A 20,247-nucleotide genomic window follows, 5' to 3' on the forward strand; every position below is an offset into this window, starting at 1 on the left:
CCAAAAGGTTGGGGACCACTGGCCTAGTTGTTTCTGAAAACTCATGGTGATCAGGGGAGGTCCTCGATGACTGGAGAAAGGCTAATGTAGTGCCCCATCTTTAAAAAAAGGGAAGGAAGAGGATCCGGGGAACTACTGGTCAGTCAGCCTCACCTCAGTCCCTGGAAAAATCACGGAGCAGGTCCTCAAGGAATCAATTCTGAAGCACTTAGATGAGATGAAAGTGATCAGGAACAGTCAGCATGGATTCACCAAGGGCAAGTCATGCCTGACTAACCTAATTGTCTTCTATGAGGAGATAACTGGCTCTGTGGATGAGGGGAAAGCAGTGGATGTGTTATTCCTTGACTTTAGCAAAGCTTTTGATACGGTCTCCCACAGTATTCTTGCCAGCAAATTAAAGAAGTTTGGGCTGGATGAATGGACTATAAGGTGGATAAAAAGCTGGCTAGATCGTCGGGCTCAACAGGTAGTGATCAATGGCTCCATGTCTAGCTGGCAGCCGGTTTCAAGCGGAGTGCTCCAAGGATCGGTCCTTTTGTTCAATATCTTCATTAATGATCTGGAGGATGGCGTGGACTGCACTCTCAGCAAGTTTGCAGATGACACTAAACTGGGAGGAGTGGTAGATACGCTGGAGGGTAGGGATAGGATACAGAGGGACCTAGACAAATTAGAGGATTGGGCCAAAAAAAACCTGATGAGGTTCAACCAGGACAAGTGCAGAGTCCTGCACTTAGGATGGAAGAATCCCACGCACTGCTACAGACTAGGGACCAAATGGCTAGGCAGCAGATCTGCAGAAAAGGACCTAGGGGTTACAGTGGACAAGAAGCTGGATATAGGATTATATAGTTGGGAACTGGCCCTGCTTTGAGCAGGGGGTTGGCCTAGATGACCTTCTGAAGTCCCTTCCAACCCTGATATTCTATGATTCTATGACCACTAGATCTAGTTTGACATGTATATCACCGCCCACCAACACTACCCAACACTGCACACTAAACTCAACGACAATGGAAATGAGACAAAAGTAAATGAGACCCAAAGGAGACTATATTATCATGTACCACAGGCAGAGAGTAGGCGGGACTGAGATGTATCAGTACTTGAAATGATTACATGAGTTATACCCAGATAAACCTGGCAAGTGACCCACCCTAACACTTCAATTTGAGTGACATGCTAGAGGTCCAGGCCTCAATGGGGAAGGGGGGGGAGGGACTCAGGGCTCTGGGTCAGAGGGTGGGGTTGGGCTCAGGCATGGGTGTAGTTTGACTACTATTTTGGGTGGGCAGGGGCCAGCAGGGCTCGAGCCAGCTCCACACGGCAGGGTCCGGGGAGGGAGCACCACCTCCACCCTTGACTCACCTCAGCAGGCCACCCGCCTGTCTGGGTTGGGGGCACAATCAAAAATTACAACTCAAAAGGTGAGGGCTCAGCTCAAAACATTTGAAAACAGCTCAGGGTGCAGGGAAAGAGTTAGCTAGGGGCAGGGACGGGTATAGCTAGGGGCAGTGTGCTGGGAGGACTCCCCTGATGTCCCTGTTACCCGAGGGCTCTGCCAGCCACAGAGCCAGGTCCCCCCACCCAGGCAGCTCTTACTGGCTGCATGAGCAAAAGGGACTGCTTCAACCTCCTGCACCAGCTGGTGCACCAGCTGGAGACGAGGGAACGCCGCAGCTGCCTGCTCCATGGCACCAGCCAGAGCAGCAGCTGCCCTACACTGCCCAGCTCTGGATTCCCACCTCCGACCTGGCCAGGGGGTCGGGAGAGAAAGAGATGGGGGGATGTGTGGAGCTGTCCCAGGACTGCCTGGCTCTTGCACTGTAGTTTTTTTTTATTTTGGGGGGGGGGGGGGGGGAACACCCCCATGGGTCCCCAACTCTACCCATGGGCTCAGGGCTTCTGCCCCATGGGGAGCACCCAAGTTCGGGGCTCCAGAATTCAGCCCTGCTGCTCTCAGCTTCAGCCTCACGGGAGGTGCTAGGGCTCAGGCTCTAGGTTTTATCCGTGGGGCACCATGTCCCTCGCAAAAGGGTTTGCAGATCTCCTGTTGAGAACCACTGTTTTAGAGCACTTAGAACAGTCTCCTTTTAAACAGAAAGCAACACTCAACCTTTATAGAAGAAGTGGCACTCTAGTGTAATAAAGGTGGTTTTGCAACTAGGAAAGCATCTTCGGCTCTATTACTTTCCTTGATGACTTTCAGCCACTCTCAATACCACACAGAACAATTGTAATGTTTGTTAAAAATCTGAATATCAGGGAAATTGCACACTGGCTCTACAGAGACAAATTAAGGCATGCTTGTTAGAACTAAAGTTATGTCAAGATGGAAAATCTGTGAGGATTTGAAAAGGGGTTGATTTGTCTGTTCTCCAGCTTTTAAAGCAAACTTAGAACTGGGACCATTACTGTAGAGTTTATACCAAGGAACATTTAATAGATTCCCAGACTTTTAAGACCAAGAAGGGACCATTAGATCACCTAGTCTGGCCTTGTGTATAACACAGACCATAGAATTTCACTGAGTTATCCCTGAATTAAGCCCAATAACTTGCATTTGCTTATCTTCCAGAAAGACATGCAATCCAGTCTTGAAGACTGCCAGAAATGGGAAGTGGGTATTCACCCATGAAAGCTCATGCTCCAATACGTCCGTTAGTCTACAAGGTGCCACAGGACTTTTGTTGTTTTTTACAGACCGGCACTGTGTGTGTGCGTGTGTAACCTGTCTGCCCTCACATCCCAGTCCCTCATTCCGGAGGCCCCGCTGTGCCCCTATTTCCTCACCCCGGCGCCTCGCTCCAGGGACTGACCTCCCCACCCCTTGCTTCAGGGACTTTGCCCTTGACTCCACTGTGCCCTGATTTCCCCACCCAGCCCCTTGCTCCAGGGGCCATGCCCCCCACTCTGCTGCGCCCTGATTTCCCCACCTTAGCCCTTGTTCTGGAGACTGACCCCTGCCGTGCCCTGCTGTGCCCTGTTTGGGCAGCCTCCACATCAGCCCCTTCCATCCTAGCCCTGCAGTTGGTGGGTGAGTCCTGGAGGATGGAGGAGTGAGCAACGGAGGCAGGAGTGGGGAGCGAGCGATGGGGGGGTGGGGTTGGACCAGATGGGGCAGGATATCAGAGGAAGGGGGCATGACCTCTAAGTAAGGGGTGGGGCAGAGGTGTTCGGTTTTCAGGGATTAGGAAGTTGGCAACCCTAGCAGGGACACACAGGTACAGGGGCTGAGTGGGGGTGCTGGGACACATGATGACAGGGTGGCTGAACGGGGATGCAGGGACTCACGGGAACAGGGATGGATGTGCCTGACTGACTGGGAGAGGCTAGGGGTCAGCCATGTCTGCATGGAGGAGGATCTCCCAACTGCCTAACAATCTCTCGCACACCTCTCAAAAAACCTGTTCCATACCTCTCCCCACCCACACTCAACAACCCTCCAGGTTCACTCCCAGGCTCCTTCCCAGCAATTTCTTCCCTCTCCCTCAGCTCCTCCATCACCCCACTCCCTCAAGCCTTTGTTTGCACTGCTTCTGTATTGTAGTTTAAACGAATTATTACTCAAAGTTCTGTATTAATATTAAGAGTAAGGAATCTATTTATCAAAAAACGTTTTTTGAATTTTTGTTGTCTGTATTGTTACAGACATACTTGTTGACTGGTATTTTGAAATAAATTACCAAAATAATTGAAACTGGCATGATTATATTGTGTTATTTTGATAAATAAAATATGCAGAATATGCACTGAATTTTTAATTTTTGGGGCACAGAATTCCCTCAGGAGTAATATGTCAATGACAATTACATGAATTTCTCTTCTTCCCTCAAAGCATGTCTAAGTTTTCTTGTAAAAACTTTGACAGCCATAGAAAGTTAATCTTTAAAACCTGTGTGTTATATAAATGTAATATGAATAAGAAGAATTCTCTTGCCTTCTGGACGGTATTGTGCAACAATGGTTACTGCTTGGCCTGCATTCTTCAAGGCTGCTGCTGCTTGCTCATGGGTTGCAGCTTTAAGGTCTACACCATTTACCTACAAATAAAATGTAAACATCTCTTTATCAGAGTAAACAATAATGTTAACTGAAATTTATCACAGAACATAGTTTTAATATACAAGTGGGTGAAAATTCATACGAAGTAACTAGGGCTGTCAAGTATTTGCACTGTAAAAAAAACAACAGTATTTTTCAATTCACCTAAGTACTGTAATGTAATCTCTATCATGAAGTTGAACTTACAAATGTAGACTTCTATACAAAAAAAATAAATGTAGAATTATTATGCATTCAAAAATAAAACAATGTAAAATTTTAGAGCCTGCAAGTCCACTCAGCCATACTTCTTGTTGAGCCAATCGTTCAGACAAAGATGTTTGTTTACATTTGCAGGACATAATACTGCCCACTTCTTGTGTACAATGGCACCTGAAAGTGAGAATAGGAGTTCTCATGGCACTGTTGTAGCCAGCATCGCAGTTTTAATGCACTGTTAAATAACAGAATACCTACTGAAATGTATTAAATATTTTGGATGTTTTTCTACATTTTCATGTTTGTTAAAAAATAGTTCATTAGTTAAATTTGAGACTGAACTTCTGGGGGAGAATTGTATGACCCCTACTCTGTTTTACCCATATTCTGCCATATATTTCCTGTTATAGCAGTCTCAGATGATGAGCCAGCACAAGTTCATTTTAAGCACATTTTCACAGCAGATTTGACAAAACGCAAAGAAGGTACCCATGTGAAATTTCTAAGGATAGATACAGCATTCATCCCAAGGTTTAACAATCTGAAGTGCCGTCCAAAATCTGAGAGGGACAAGATGTGGAGATTGTTTTCAGATGTCTTAAAAGTGCAACATGCTGATGCGGAAACTACAGAACCTGAACCACCAAAAAAAGAAAATCAACCTTCTGCTGGTGGCATCTGACGCAGATGCATCAGTCTGCTCTGCTCTGGACCGTTATCGAGCAGAACCGGTCATCTGGAATGGTGGTTGAAGCATGAAGGGACATAGGAATCTTTAAATATCTTGCAATGCCGGCAACAATGGTGCCATGTGAAAGCCTGTTCTCACTTTCAGTTGACATTGTTAACAAGACGTGGGCAGTATTATCTCCAGCAAATTGTAACCAAACTTGTCTGTCTGAGTGATTGGCTGAAGTAGGACTGAGAGGACTTGTAGATCTAAAGTTTTACATTGTTTTATTTTTGAATGCAGTTATTTTTTATACATAGTTCTACATTTGCAAGTTCAACTTTCATTATTAAGAGATTGCATTACGGTACTTGTATTAGGCCAGGGGTCCCCAATGCAGTGCCTGTGGGTGCCATGGCACCCGCAGGGGCATCAAAATGCGCCCGCATCCTGGCCAGCGGTGGAGCATCTGCCGAAAGGCTGCCGAATTTCTGCAGTGTTAAGGCGGCGATGCCTCTCGATGATGCCACTTGCTGCTGACAAGCGACATCACTGAGAGGCATCACTGCCGAAACGCCACAGAAATTTGGCGGCATTTCAGCAGATGGTCCACCGCCGCCACGGTCCTTTATCTGGCGCCTACCAGATGGAAAGGTTGGGGACCACTGTATTAGGTTGTAATAAAAAATAAATATAAAATGAGCATTGTACACTTTGTATTCTGTGTTCTAATTGAAATCAGTATGTTGGAAAATGTAGAAAACAGCCAAAAATATTTAAATAAATGGTATTCTAGTATTATTTAACAGTGCAATTAATCACACGATTAATCTTTTCAATCACTTGACAGCCCTAAAAAAAAGAAAAGGTTTGACAAATTACTTGGAATTGTCATACGGTACTGCTACACAATGTAGGGGGATCCTGAGAGAAGAGTGGGCCTGCTACAGGTTTTCTACCCCATGCAGAGATATCCTAAGTTACTGCTAAAGATCACACAGGAAGTCTGTGGCAGAGCAGGAAACAATACCCATGCCTCCAAAGTCCCAGTCTAGTGCCCTAACCACTGCACCATCCTTCCTCTCGCACCATCCTTCCTCTCTGCACGCCCACAGGCAGAGCAGACTTGTATGGCCTATACACTTACCCATTTTATTTTTATGAGTCCAAAAAATTGATTTTCCCCTATTTTTGAACATAGTAAATTAAAAAAGAACAAACAAAAAACAACAGGTGGTATCAGGGTTTGTCAATTGTGGGGTGCATTACACTACCTCCCCCCAGAATGTTTGGCTTTTAAATCAGGTCCCTAAATCAGATAACATGAAACAGAATACTTACTCCTTGTCCCACATTCTCAAAATTAGCCCAACTAATTCACTAGGTTCCCTTGTAATGAGTCATATAAGCCAACAAGGAGGAAATACATTTTTTTTAAATTAATGAATCCTACCGAAATTATACGGTCTCCTTTCCTGAGCTCGCCACTCAGATCAGCAGGCCCTCCTGCGAGAATGAAAGAAATGAAAATTCCTTCTCCATCTTCCCCTCCCACAATGTTGAAACCAAGTCCTGTTGATCCACGATGTAGGACAACTTTTCTAGGTTCTCTAAAAGACAGAAGGCAATGATGAGATCCTGGTCATTAGTCATGAATCAGCGTACCGGTTGTCAGATAGCACACTTCTCTTCTGTTACATGTGTATACTTATATTAGTTTTTACAGTGCAGTGTATAAAACTGTTGACATTCTATTAACTATTAACATACGATATGCATTCTAAATTTCACATAATCCTACATTTGTACTTGGCACTACACTGAGTCATGGATCAGGGCCTCATTGTGCTAGGCACTACACAAACACAACTTCCCGCCTCAAGGAGCTTACAATCTAAGTATAAAATAAAAGCCAGCATGTAGATACAACAAAGAGGGAAGCATACTCATCATCTTGATAAGCAGAGGGCACTGATGTAATAATTGCAGACTAACAGTCCTATCCCAATTATAAGATTAACTATGAGAAACTGGATAAAATAATTATTAAATGTTCCAATCATCTTTAACAAATGTTAACAGGAAAGGCATAAAAGACTGGGCTAGGCCTATTGGTATAACTCAGGGACTGTGTTAACATCATGTCTGGTAAATAAGAGGAGTTGGGACCTGAGACCAATGTACCAAAATTGGTATCAGACATTAGGCATACTGGTGGATTAGGAGGAGATGGGCTAGTTCACCAATTCCCTTTTAGGGTCCTTAAAAAAAGAGACTTCAGGGGAAGGATCAAAGAAGTTAAGCAGTTAGCTGGAAGATGAACTGGAAGATGCTAGTTTTACCATCTCTTGGGACCCCAGGATGTACCTGTCACTATCACATCTTCATCTTCCTGATTCTCAGAGATGTCCTGACTAGAAAAAGCCAGAAAGAGGGTCCCTAATGACATCAACACCTCCACTGGTTCTGGCTCAATCCTAACCATCACCTGGAATGTGAGATTTAGGTTTCTGCTGTTACCTCCTCTGCCATACATCATTTTCCATCCCCATGTTATTTTTTCGCTTTCCTGTTGTTCTCTTCTCTTCTGTGTAGGAAGAGGCTGGCTTAGCTGGCTAAAACTACACATTTTGTAACACCACTGTGAAACCTGACCTGTGAAGTAGCTAAAAGCAATGCCCTAAACAGCCTGATTCTGGTACAAATTTGCCATATCTTGGATTTCAACAATTTCCATCTCGTTCACACAAGTGGTCCATTTCCTAGACACTACTATGCTAATAAGCAATGGTCACATAAACACCACCCTACACCGGAAACCTACTGACCGCTATACTTACCTACATGCCTCCAGCTTCCATCCAGGACACACTACACGATCCATTGTCTACAGCCAAGCTCTAAGATATAACCGCATTTGTTCCAATCCCTCAGACAGAGACAAACATCTACATCTCTATCAAGCATTCTTAAAACTACAATACAATACACACCTGCTGAAGTGAAAAAACAGATTGACAGAGCCAGAAGAGTACCCAGAAGTCACCTACTACAGGACAGGCCCAACAAGAAAATAACAGAACGCCACTAGCCGTCACCTTCAGCCCCCAACTAAAACCTCTCCAGAGCATTACCAAGATTTACAACCTATCCTGAAAGAAGATCCCTCGCTCTCACAGATCTTTGGAGACAGACCTGTCCTCGCTTACAGACAACCTCCCAACCTGAAGCAAATACTCACCAGCAACCACACACCATACAACAAAAACACTAACCCAGGAACCTATCCTTGCAACAAAGCCCGATGCCAACTCTGTCCACATATCTATTCAAGTGACACCATCATAGGACCTAATCAGATCAGCGATGCCATCAGGGGCTTGTTCACCTGCATATCTACCAAAGTGATATATGCCATCATGTGCCAGCAATGCCCCTCTGCCGTGTGCACTGGCCAAACCGAACAGTCTCTACACAAAAGAATAAACGGACACAAATCTGACATCAGGAATCATAACATTCAAAAACCAATAGGACAACACTTCAACCTCTCTAATCACTCAGTGACAGGCGTTAAGGTGGCAATTTTGCAACAGAAAAGCTTCAAAAACAGACTCCAAGGAGAAGCTGCTGAACTTGAATTAATATGCAAATTAGATACCATTAACTTAGGTTTGAACAGAGACTGGGAATGGCTCGATCATTACACTAATTAAAACTATTTCCCCCTGTAAAGTATCCTCACACCTTTGTGTCAGCTGTCTAAAATGGGCCATCTTGATTATCACTTCAAAAGTTTTTCTCCTGTGCTGATAATAGCTTCTCTTAATTAATTAGCCTCTTACAGTTGGTATGGGTACTTACACGTTTTCATGTTCTCGGTAAGTATAAACATCATCTTACTGTATGTTCCATTCTATGCATCTGATGAAGTGGGCTGTAGCCCACGAAAGCTTATGCACAAATAAATTTGTTAGTCTCTAAGCTCCCACCAGTATGCCTGTTGTTCTTGCCGTATCTTGAAGTGACTGATAAGAGCATGTGCTGTGCCTGTGTTTCTCCAATTGCGAGGGTGCAAGTAAATGTCAGCACCAAAGACAGAAGATGTATTTTCTATTTCTGCTGTCTTCAAGAAAGTAAGACTGGAATCTAACAGCAGCAGCTCCAACCAACCTCTCTTTTCCCCTCAGAAGAAGAGTTGTTACCATTTTAATGCTATGTAAAAGACTGCCGTGTGTGTGTGCGTGCGTGCGTGTGCGCTATAAAAACTCTCTGCAGCTAAAGGGAAAGGGAAAAAGAAGTGTTATTAAATGAAAGCCTTAGTTAATACTTTATATTTTAGATGCCTTAACTGTTTTTCCTTCTTTTTCTGTATCTTTAATAAAAGGTTAAAAAAATGCAATGGTGTGATTTTCATAGGATGAAGCAGGCCAAAGTCTCTATACTTGAAACAAAACCTTTAACTGAGTTTGTTTAGTGCTATTCAGTGACCGATCATATTAACACTTTTGACTCTGTGCCCATTTATTCCAACAAAATTAACACGACAGAACAGCACTCTTCCCCATTCTTTATTTTACATTCCCATCTCCTCTCTGTTTCTTTTTTTAAAACTCTATTTCTGTCCTTGGAATAGCATTCCCCCTTTTCCAATGCAACAAATGTCCTCCCTCTCCATACATCCACTTTCTGCTTAGCCTTGCATCATGGATGACTCTGCCTGCAATCTCTGGTGCCTAGTCCTTTCTCTGTTATCTATTTACTTTGACACATCATCAAGAAGCACCAATCTTGTGGCTAAGGCACAGTACTGGAAGCTTCTTCCTGGCTCTGCCACAATCTCCCTACATGACCTAAGGTAGTTTTTCTTCATTTGCAGAATGTGGATAATGCCTATCTATAGATTATTGTGGAGCTAAATTTGTTATTTGTAAGATACTTAGAGGTCCTGAAATAGAAGACACTACATTATAAGTAGTAAGTACTAAATATATAGCTCTCCTGTTTTGCTAAATGTTAACCAATATTTATTTATTTCTTTTTACTGAAGATGACTCAGCTGAGCTGTTCAGTATCCATGATGCAGCATGAAGGACTGTGGGAATTTTAAAAAATAGTGCAAAAATATGATGGGATGGACATGAGGGAACTGTGGGAATTTGACCCCAATTCTCCCACAATTTCCTGAGAGAAGTGCTAGTATCCCTCAACACACTGCAAAAAATGTCCCAGAAGGCAATGTGCTGGACAGTGGTGCAGAGTGAACTGAGATGCCTATATAATGCAGCACGTCTTTTGCTGTTAGAATGCACTGCATTGGCAAAAGCAGCCAAGTGTGCACACACTGTAGCGGAACTGCAACATCAACAGTTGAATGCCAGCGCAAATACTATCAGCAAAACTTTCTAATGTAGTCACGGTCTTAGTCTTACTGCTGCCAGTGGATACAGTAGCAAGGCAATGAAGAAGTTCGGTAGAAGACGAGGAATTTAAGAATAGGTGAGAAACACCTTCCAGGGATGGTTTAGGTATATGTGGTCCAGCTCAGCGCATAGGGCCGGACTAGATGACCTCTGGAAGTCCCTTCCAGCCCTGAAGTTCTATGATAGTATGAATTTTCTAATATTTAGGTAGAAAAGTTCTGGACTACATTTAAATGATCACCAGAGTGCACTAAATAACTAGTCTCTGAAAATTTGTGTCTTTGAAGACTTCCATTGAAATGATGAGCCAAAAACAAGCTGAATTTTTCTATGTAGAGGTTCTTGTCTCCTGTTTCTCAATATCTTTCCAGGATTCTTGATCTGTAAAATACATACTTTCTCCATGCCTAGACTCCTTTACTGACTCACTGTTGAGCCATGAGACTCCACTCCACCACTCACCTACGATCAGATTTCTGCCTTTGTAGAGAACTCTCTTGTTGGGATTACAAAGGCATATTGAATAGATACCACAAAGTTGAATGTGGCTCTGTATGCAACACCTACTTGTGTTTCACTTATCTAAATCCTTCTCTGCAGGAACTCCATATGACTTTGTGAATCCTTGATTTTTGGCCTAGGCAAAATGCTGGAGTAAGTCTTAAAAAAGTATGTCTTCTCATGAAGCAAACCCGAGTAAGAAAGAGAACTTTATTTTTTCCTAGCTTTAAATGGTGAAGAGAAGAAAGTAGGTCTTCAGTGTGACTCTACTTTAGGGATTTATAAAGGCAACCATTACTTTGGACTCTAAGTGCTGGTTCAATAGGAGGACAAATGTATAGAGAAACATGGAAAAATATCAAACACGATCTGCAGGTTAGGTATGGTATCAAAAGAGAGGTGGCAGTGTTAAGTCTGCAACCTATAATTTGGGACTGTTTAATAAATCAGAAATCCACAAAGGTTTGCTATTGTCAATTTTTCTCTTTGTATGAAAAGTTCTAAACCTAAGTGTAGGTACTTTAGAAAGAAATGGAAGGAATGGCTATAGGCCATATAAATGTTTATGATCCATAGCATACATGTATGCAGAATACAATAGCACATGCTACAAACTACTCCCTACAACAACAACATACAGTCACTCCTTGCTTAATGTTGTGGTTATGTTCTTGAAAAATGCGACTTTAACAAAACAAAGTTAAGTAAATCCAATTTCCCCATAAGAATCGATGTAAATGGGGAGGGGGTTAGGTTCTAGGGAAATTTTTTTCACCTGAAAAAAGATTATATATATCTACATATATACACACACATATATACAAATACATACACAGTATAAGTTTTAAACAAACAATTTAATACTGTACACAGCGATGATGATCAGTGCTGCCGAGAGCAGGTTCGGGACTCGGTGAAAAAAAATTTTCAGGCCCCCTAGCAAAGGCGGATCAGCTAAACAGGGCCAGGGAAGCCGGGCCCGGGTAATTTGTACTGGCTTGCCCGCCCTCTCGTCGGCCCTGATGATGATTGTGAAGCTTGGGGTTGAGGTGGTGAAGTTAAGAGGGTGGAAGAGGGTGGGATATTTCCCAGGGAATGCCTTACTACTAAATGATGAACAAGCTCTCAGCTGAGCCCTCAAAGGTTAACACATTGTTGCTAATGTAGCCTTACACTCTACAAGGCAGCACAAACAGAAGTCGGGGAGACAGCATGGCAGACAGAGACACACACAGAGAGAGTGTGTGTGTGTGTGTGTGTGAGATGTGCATTGCCTCTTTAAGTATGCTGACCCCACTCTAAGTACATTGCCTTTTTAAACAGATCAGCAAGTTGAGACAGCAGCTGCTGCTAGCAAGCTCCCCTTGTCCTGAGCCTTTCATGTCATCCCCGCCTCGCTCTATGGAAATGAAGTAAACAGGTGGCAGGAGCAGGGGGGAGGGGGACACCCTGATATTAGACTCCCTTTCCCTCCTCTCCCCTGCACAGCAAGCAGGAGGCTCCCAGGAGCAGTTCCAAGGCAGAGGGCAGGAGCAGCACAGGGCAGTGGGGGGAGGGACAGCTGAGCTGTGCTGGGCGGGCTGCTGCATAGGGAACTTAGGGGAACGGGGAGCTGATAGGGCTGCTGGTCCTCCCTGATTCCAAGCCCCCACAGGGGTTCCAGGGATGGTCAGGGGACAGGGAACACGGGACGTTGGATAGAGGGCAGGGGAGATTGGAGTGGTGGTTAGGGGGCGGGGGTGTGGATAGGGGTCAGGGCGGTCAGAGGGCAGGGTTGAATGAGTGCAGAGTCCTGGGGGACAGTCAGGAAGGAGGGGGGGGTTGGATGGGACAGCAGGGGGCAGTCAGGGGTGAGGGTCCTGGGGGGGGCCATCAGGGAACAGGGAGGGTTGGATGGGGCAGGAGTCCGGGGGGGGGGGCTGTCAGGGGGCAAGAAGCGGGCAGGGGGAAGGGAGCAGCAGGTGGGGATGGAGGCAGAGGCCGGGCCACACCTGTCTGTTTGCGGAGACACAGCCTCCCCAACTGGCCCTCCATACAATTTCTGAAACCCGATGTGGCCCTCAGCCAAAAAGTTTGCCCGCTCCTGCCCTAACTCCTCTTGTTTATACATCCATAAATCACATTAATCAGTTTTGCCACCATATCACACTGGAAACTCAGGATACAGTCCCTCAATCTGTAGTATGGTCTACATCAGGGGTAGGCAACCTATGGCACAGGTGCTGAAGGCGGCACGTAAGCTGATTTTCAGTGGCACTGACACTGCCTGGATCCTGGCTACCGGTCTGGAGGGTTCTGCATTTTAATTTAATTTTAAATGAAGCTTCTTAAACATTTTGAAACATTATTAACTTTACATACAACAATAGTTTATAGTTATATATTATAGTTATATTATATAGTTATATATTATAGACTTCTACAAGGAGACCTTCTGAAAACATTAAAATGTATTCCTGGAATAAAACCTTAAATCAGAATGGATAAATGAAGACTCAGCACAGCACTTCTGAAAGGTTGCCAACCCCTGGTCTACATTCTTTGCTCATATATTTATGACCTTGCATTTGGTTGTATCAAAGTGCATTTTATTTGAATGGACCCATCTCACCAGGGTATCCAAATCACACTGAATGAACCAAGCCCTGAAAAACCTGTTCTATTAATTTCCAAATTATTACAACAGACCTCAATAGAAACCCTTTCATTTGATGATTCCCCACTGACAACTAATTTTGGAGATCTGCCAGTCAGTAATTAATCTGTTTAACATTTGCTATACTAATGCTGTATAGTACCAGTCTAGCACTTTGTGTGTAGTCAGTAGGAAAATGTGATTGTAAAAATTATAACTGAGGTATCTGAAGCAACTTTTAACTCATTTACGGAAACTGCTAAACGTCAAGCGGATTGTGCCTGTTTCTTTAAAAAGTCTGGAACTACAGTAACTAAAGGTGGTTAAACTGTCCAGAAATGGTATAAAAATTATGAGTGTTTTTATTATTAAATCAGTTAGAAGTAGATATATGGAATTCATATGCAGACTCACCCTGGTTTAAATTAATAGAACAAATCTGTGGGTAAATGTCTATAATCTGTTGCAGCAGAAAGGGAACTTTTTTCCTTTAACAAAAAGGAGTCAAAATCCAGTTATAAGGTCTCTAATGGGAATCTGCCATAAAGAAGGAAGACAAAAAATATTTCTGAATTCCTCAATTTGGAAGTGGATAAACAATTCTTTTAATAAGTGTCCCTCATTTATTTTTTTTAAATTTCAGTAAAGAAATAAACAAATCATTTTGTAAGTCAATGTGTAAAAATTGCACCTAGCCTAAGACCATGTATACTGAGTCTCACTTCAGAGTAATTTTTGTGAGAGCAAATTACTAATCCTGAGCTCAAGGACTTGTACAGTCAGCAATGAATGATCCTTAATTACCATATATATTTATTTATATTTTTAAAACTGCAAATAGACCTAAGGCTCTAAGTGCCCTCACACACATTAACACAATTTAAGGAGCAGCAGCAGCATTAAATGATTAATTCAGTAGAAGCTCAGCCAGCCACCTATAAAAGCTCCTTCCAATGCCTTCATTATCGAGGAAGAACACCCTAAGCCTTCTCCAAACACTACTACACAAACATTTTTTGCAGTCTGCCTGGAAGGTCACCAAATTGAAAAAAAGGAGGAAGCAAGATCCCTTCTTTTTAAGAACCTAAGAGTGGCCATATTGGGTCAGACCAAAGGTCCATCTAGCCCAGTATCTTGTCTTCCAACAGAGGCCAATGCCAGGTGCTTCAAAGGAATGAACAGAACAGTGATCATCACCCCGTCGGCCATTCCCAGCTTTTGGTAAACAGAGGCTAGGGACACCATCCCTGCCTATCCTGGCTAATAGCCTCCATGAACTTATCTAGTTCTTGTTTGGACCCCATTACAGCCTTGGTCTTCACAATATCCCCTGGCAAAGAGTTCCATAGACTGACTGTACGTTGTGTGAAAAAAATCTTCCTTTTGTTTGTTTTAAACCTGCTGCTTATTAATTTAATTGGCAATGACCCCTAGTTTTTGTGTTATGAAAAGGAGTAAATAACATCCTTATTTACTTTCTCCACACCAGTCATGATTTTATAGACCTCTATCATACCCCCCTTTTTATCTTTTTTCCAAGCTGACAAGTCTCAGTCTTATTAATCTCTTCTCATACGGAAACTGTTCCATATCCCTAATCATTTTTGTTACCCTTTTCTGAATCTTTTCCAATTCTCTTTTTTGAGATAGGGCGACCACAGCTGCACACAGTATTCAAGATGTGAGTGTACCAGGGATTTATATAGCGGTAATATGATATTTTCTGTCTTATTATCTATCCTTTTCTTAATGATTCTCAACATTCTGTTTGCTTTTTTGGCTGCCGCTGCACACTGAGTGGATATTTTCAGAGAACTATCCACAATGACTCCAAGATCTCTTTCTGAGTGGTAACAGCTAATTTAGACCCCATAATTTTATATGTATAGTTGGGATTATGTTTCCCAATGTGCATTACTTTGCATTTATCAACATTGAATGTCATCTGCCATTTTGTTGCTCAGTCACCCAGTTCTGAGAGATCCTTTGGTAGCTCTTCACAGTCTTCCTGGGACGTAACTATCTCCAGTAGTTTTGCATTATCTGTACATTTTGCCACCTCACTGTTTATCCCTTTTTCCAGATCATTTATGAATACTTTGAATAGGACTGGGCCCAGTACAGACCTCTGGGTAACACCACTATTTATCGCTCTCCGTTCTGAAAACTGATCATTTATTCCTACCCTTTGTTTCCTATCTTTTCACCAGTTGCCAATCTATGAATGAGGGGACCTTCCCTCTTATCCCATGACAGCTTACTTTGCTTAAGAGCCTTTGGTGAGAGACCTCGTGAGAGGCTTTCTGAAAATCTAAGTACACTATATCCACTGGATCCCCCTTGCCCACATGCTTGTTGACCCCTCAAAGAATTCTAGTAGATTTAAACTGGGGGGGAGGGATAGGTCATTGGTTTGAGCACTGGCCTGCTAAACCCAGGGTTGTGAGTTCAATCCTTGAAAAGGCTGCTTAGGGATCTGGGGCAAAAATCAGTACTTGGTCCTCCTAGTGAAGGCAGGGGGCTGGACCCAATGACCTTTCAGGGTCCCTTCCAGTTCCGTGAGATAGTCTTATCTCCATATGTTATAAACAGGAGGATCAAGTTAGAGCAGGGCAGGGCATCAGTAGTCCAGTCCCAGACCACTGAGGCCTCTACAGATCATAACCAACCCCTTAAACTCCATCCAGAGGTCAATGGTGCAATCTGCAGTCAGTAGGCAAGTTGCTGCATTCTCCACTAGCTTAGGTCTCCAACTAATTTCCATGTGTAGCTCCATGTACAGCACATTGCAACAACTCCAATGTGTGGTAAGAAATGCATGAACAACAGTGACAAGGTCTGCACCCAAAAAGAAGGGTCTTATCTTCTTGTCAGATGGTAAAAAGTTGACTGGTTACATGCCTGTAAAAACAGCAGATGGGGGTCTAATATCACCCCTAAATTGAAAACCTTAGTAATTAACAGCAGACATACTTCTTCAGTCAAAGGGACTATTATTACCTCTGCCAACTCTTCTAGTTACTTCCCCCAACTCACCATCACTTCAGTCTTGTCTGGGTTGAGCCTCAACCACTTCACGCTCAGCCACACACCAGTTTCCGCAAGATACTGCTTAATGTGCTGAACTACATCATCCAAGTTGGACAAGATACAGACATATCGTTGGCTCTAATCAGCATACTGAAAACACTGCACTCCATGCCTGCTTACTAACCCTCCTAATGGTCTCACATATACATTGAACAGGAGGCATAATGGCAACCACCAGGACACCACAACTGAGGACTTTTGGAGGAGGAGCAATTGCCCATAATTTCATACTGAGATCTCTCAGAAATAAAAGAACGAAGCCATCAAAGAGCAGCCCCATCCACTTCTGCCAGAGTCCACAAGTGAGACAGTAAAACTTTGGGTTCAACAGTATTGAAGGCAGCTGACACATTTTATACCACCAGCATGGACATCTGATCTTCAACCAGCACAGTCTCTGGGATACAGCCAGGTGTATATCCCCATTGACAAGGGTCAACGAGATCCAAGGCACATGGATACAGTGAGAGTTGTCTTGCTACAATCTTCTCCACAATCTTACCCAAGGGAAGATGTGATACAGGTTGATAATTAGCTTGATTGTTACCATCATGCAATGACTCCTCAAGCAAATACCACACTAATGCATCCTTCAAAGCAATAAGAAGGCAACCCCTTTTAAAGCAAGAGTTGCCAGTCTCCACAAGCAAGGGACCCAATACATCCCCACTAACCCTCATCAGCCAAGAAGGTTGGATTCAAAGCACAGGTTGTGGGACGAAGGCCTCTCAACACCAACAATACATGAGCAAATATCAGTGACAAACTCTTTTACTGAATATGAGGATCTTGTTCTCTCAAGCCCTTGCTCTCCCAATATAGAAGCAGACCTCTTGCTCTTAATCTGATCCATTTTGTTTGCAGAATTACATGTGGGAAGGACTCAGACTGAGCTGAGACAGTCAGGATTTATCAGTCCTGCCACCTGAAACAAATCTGCTGCCTGAGCTTTTGTGGCTTCTGTGTGGGAGAAAAAATAACTTTTTATTTGCCTTCTGCACAGCCACAACATAAAAGTTAAAAATATTTATAGTGCAGCTGTTCAGCCTCTGCACAACATTTCCACCACCAGTGTACTAGTGTACTCCCACACCTCTTCCCTCATTTGTTGCACATCACCTGTACACCAAAGTGACCTGTGAAAATGATGTTGGCAAAGAGGGCATCTACAGGCCACTTCTTCAAAGCTGCAGGATAGAAATGTACGATAATGTTGTACCAAAGTATTGAGGGATTGGGTCTGTTAGGGGTTCTCACAACAAATCTCTTGGTGGCTTCAGAATGCGGCCACCAACTCTTGATGGTGGCTGCTATGACAATTTTTCCTAACATACTTAACAAACTTTAGGAAAAACAAATAAATATGCACATATACATGCTCAAATCATACTGATCGCTTCAGTTAGGGTTTTCCCCCCCAGACTCAATAATAAAAATCATGTACAGTTGTTTCTATTCTTTACTGGGCCTAAACAGAATAGAAACACAAATAAGGTGCTTTGCATGTTCTTGTTTTTCGTTGTTCTCTCTTTTGCTTTTTTGGTTGCTTTTTTTTTTTTAATCCTTGCTAGCTAGTAAGTCTGCTGCTGTGAAAAGTGATATTTGTATGTTTGTTAATATCACTTTCCCCTGCAGCATACTTGCTAGCTAGCTGGGAGGCAGTGAAAAGTGATATTAACATACATACAAATATCACTTTTCACAGTAGACTTATTAAGCCCTGTCAGGGGAGGTTGGTAGGGAAGCAGCAGGGACGGGGGGTGATCAGGGTGGTGGTGAGCCCAGAGTCTGCTGCTGTGCTTGAAACCCTGGAGCCTGCCGCTCACCCCACACAGGACTGAAGCCAGAAGTCTGAGCCCCACAACCCCCGGGAAGGTGGGGAACTCACACTGGCTGTCTGCTCCTCTGGTGTCTGTGGCTCCAGAGGGGAGTAGGGCCCAACCCCTCCAGGCGACCCCAGGGGGGGACCACAACTTCCTCTCTCTAGGAGGCTGTGTCTGCAAGAAAAGCCTCTGGCAGCTGCTTGCGGCCACAGTGGCCGCATTTGAAAAACGCTGCTGGTGGAACAAGATTCACCCTCAGAGCCCTCTGGAACCTTTTTGGGCCCATTAATCTTTGAGAGTAGACCATTAGAACAGCTCCCTCACCCTGACAGGAGAGATGAACCCGAACCTCAAACCACAGGAGGGAACAATCACTTTATGACAAATGTAAGCTTTCTAGGGAAAGTGACTGTCTTTTTGTTCTGTTTATCCAGTGCCCAGGTGCTATGGTAATACAATCAACCAACAAACCAACCACTGAGCCTTCAGTTCCAACCCAAAACCCAAATCTTAATTGTGGCCATCTGTCTGAGTTGAGCCAGTACCTATCTGGGATAAGCCCATAGTCAGCAGGGTGGCCATGAAAACTTGAGCTGCTTCAGAAAATTCATCATCTACATGCAAATTCAACATAACCAATCTCTGCGTTTCCAATACCAATATAGTGAGAAATTCGGTCAGCTCACTATGTGACTTGGCAATGCAGCAGGGTGAATGGTACACTAAAAGCAGTGCCATCTTAATTCCACAGTGGAAACCACATACTAAGTGGGCACAATATATAATCCAGTTTTGGAGAGGGGGACCTTGTATACTTTAGGCTGAATGCAATCAGTATGGACACAACCATAGCAGTATTACTGAACACAACTAGAATAAATCAGCAAAACAATTGATAGGTCTTATGGAAATATTCACTAGTATTAAAAATATTTTTAGATTTACATTTATTTCTTAAAATATCACACACTGACATTTTGATCATTTACATGTAAAATGTTAACTTTCCCAATTAACTAACCTGAACTGATCAGTTAAACTTGGATTAATCACTCCTTACCTGGTTATCTCATCATCTCCAACCATTCCCTTGGGAATTGGGGAATATCTTCCTGGTGATGATGGTGGCAAAGATTGTGCCAAGTAGGAAGCTGGACTGATATGGTTATCCACTGGTTGAGAATAAGCTTAAAATAAAAGATACACGTGTTTAGGTGATTTAAAAAATGTACAAGTACCTGTGCAAATATAAAACATAGTATTATAGGGTGTTGTTTTAAAAACAAATGCATGTTTCTTTTCAGTCTAATAGTTCATTTAAAATGTCTCAGGGTTTAGGATACTGTGCCATCATGGAAACTAAGCAGATTAATGCAAATTTCCCACACGGCTTCCTCAAATATGTAAATCAGTAAGTCAAATAATTGTCAATTTGGTTGACTAATACTGCAAACAGTTATTTATGCATTTATTTTTTAAATAACAAACAATGCAAATAATAGGCACCAGTGAGGACAGGAATTATCTTTTTTGGCTAAGTTTCTATAACTTTATTGAACCTAATATCTAAAAGCAACCTGTCCCGGTAGCAGTGAAAAGAGGTGAGGATTTAAGACAACTGCTGCTGCAGGATGTCACCAGTTTCCCACTCTTTCAGTACACAGATCCAGGGCATCCTAACATTTCCTAGACCCACTGGCTAACCTCATTTCCAGACCTAAAGAAAGCCATGGTATCCTGCACAGCCACTGTATGAAACAATTCCCGGGCCTTGTGCAAGTGCCTGTAGGTCTCTGCAAATCCATCCTCCTCCTTTGGTGAAGTTGATGCCATATTCAC

At 43.2% G+C, this 20,247-nt stretch overlaps 1 protein-coding gene across 34 annotated transcripts in view; it reads right to left on the bottom strand.

The window, feature by feature from the left end:
- Window positions 1–20,247, bottom strand: part of DLG1 (discs large MAGUK scaffold protein 1) — a 395,120-nt gene that overhangs the window by 103,452 nt on the left and 271,421 nt on the right. For all 34 annotated transcript variants that reach the window (XM_030574808.1, XM_030574804.1, XM_030574802.1 and 31 more), the window contains 3 exons: window positions 19,469–19,595; window positions 6,390–6,546; window positions 3,944–4,046 (listed from right to left, as the gene is read on the bottom strand). In XM_030574808.1, the coding sequence (XP_030430668.1) occupies window positions 3,944–4,046; window positions 6,390–6,546; window positions 19,469–19,595 (387 nt within the window). The remainder of the gene's footprint in view (window positions 1–3,943; window positions 4,047–6,389; window positions 6,547–19,468; window positions 19,596–20,247) is intronic.

The sequence above is a fragment of the Gopherus evgoodei genome, chromosome 9 (assembly GCF_007399415.2).
Source record: "Gopherus evgoodei ecotype Sinaloan lineage chromosome 9, rGopEvg1_v1.p, whole genome shotgun sequence".
In the NCBI taxonomy this organism is placed as follows: Eukaryota; Metazoa; Chordata; order Testudines; family Testudinidae; genus Gopherus; species Gopherus evgoodei.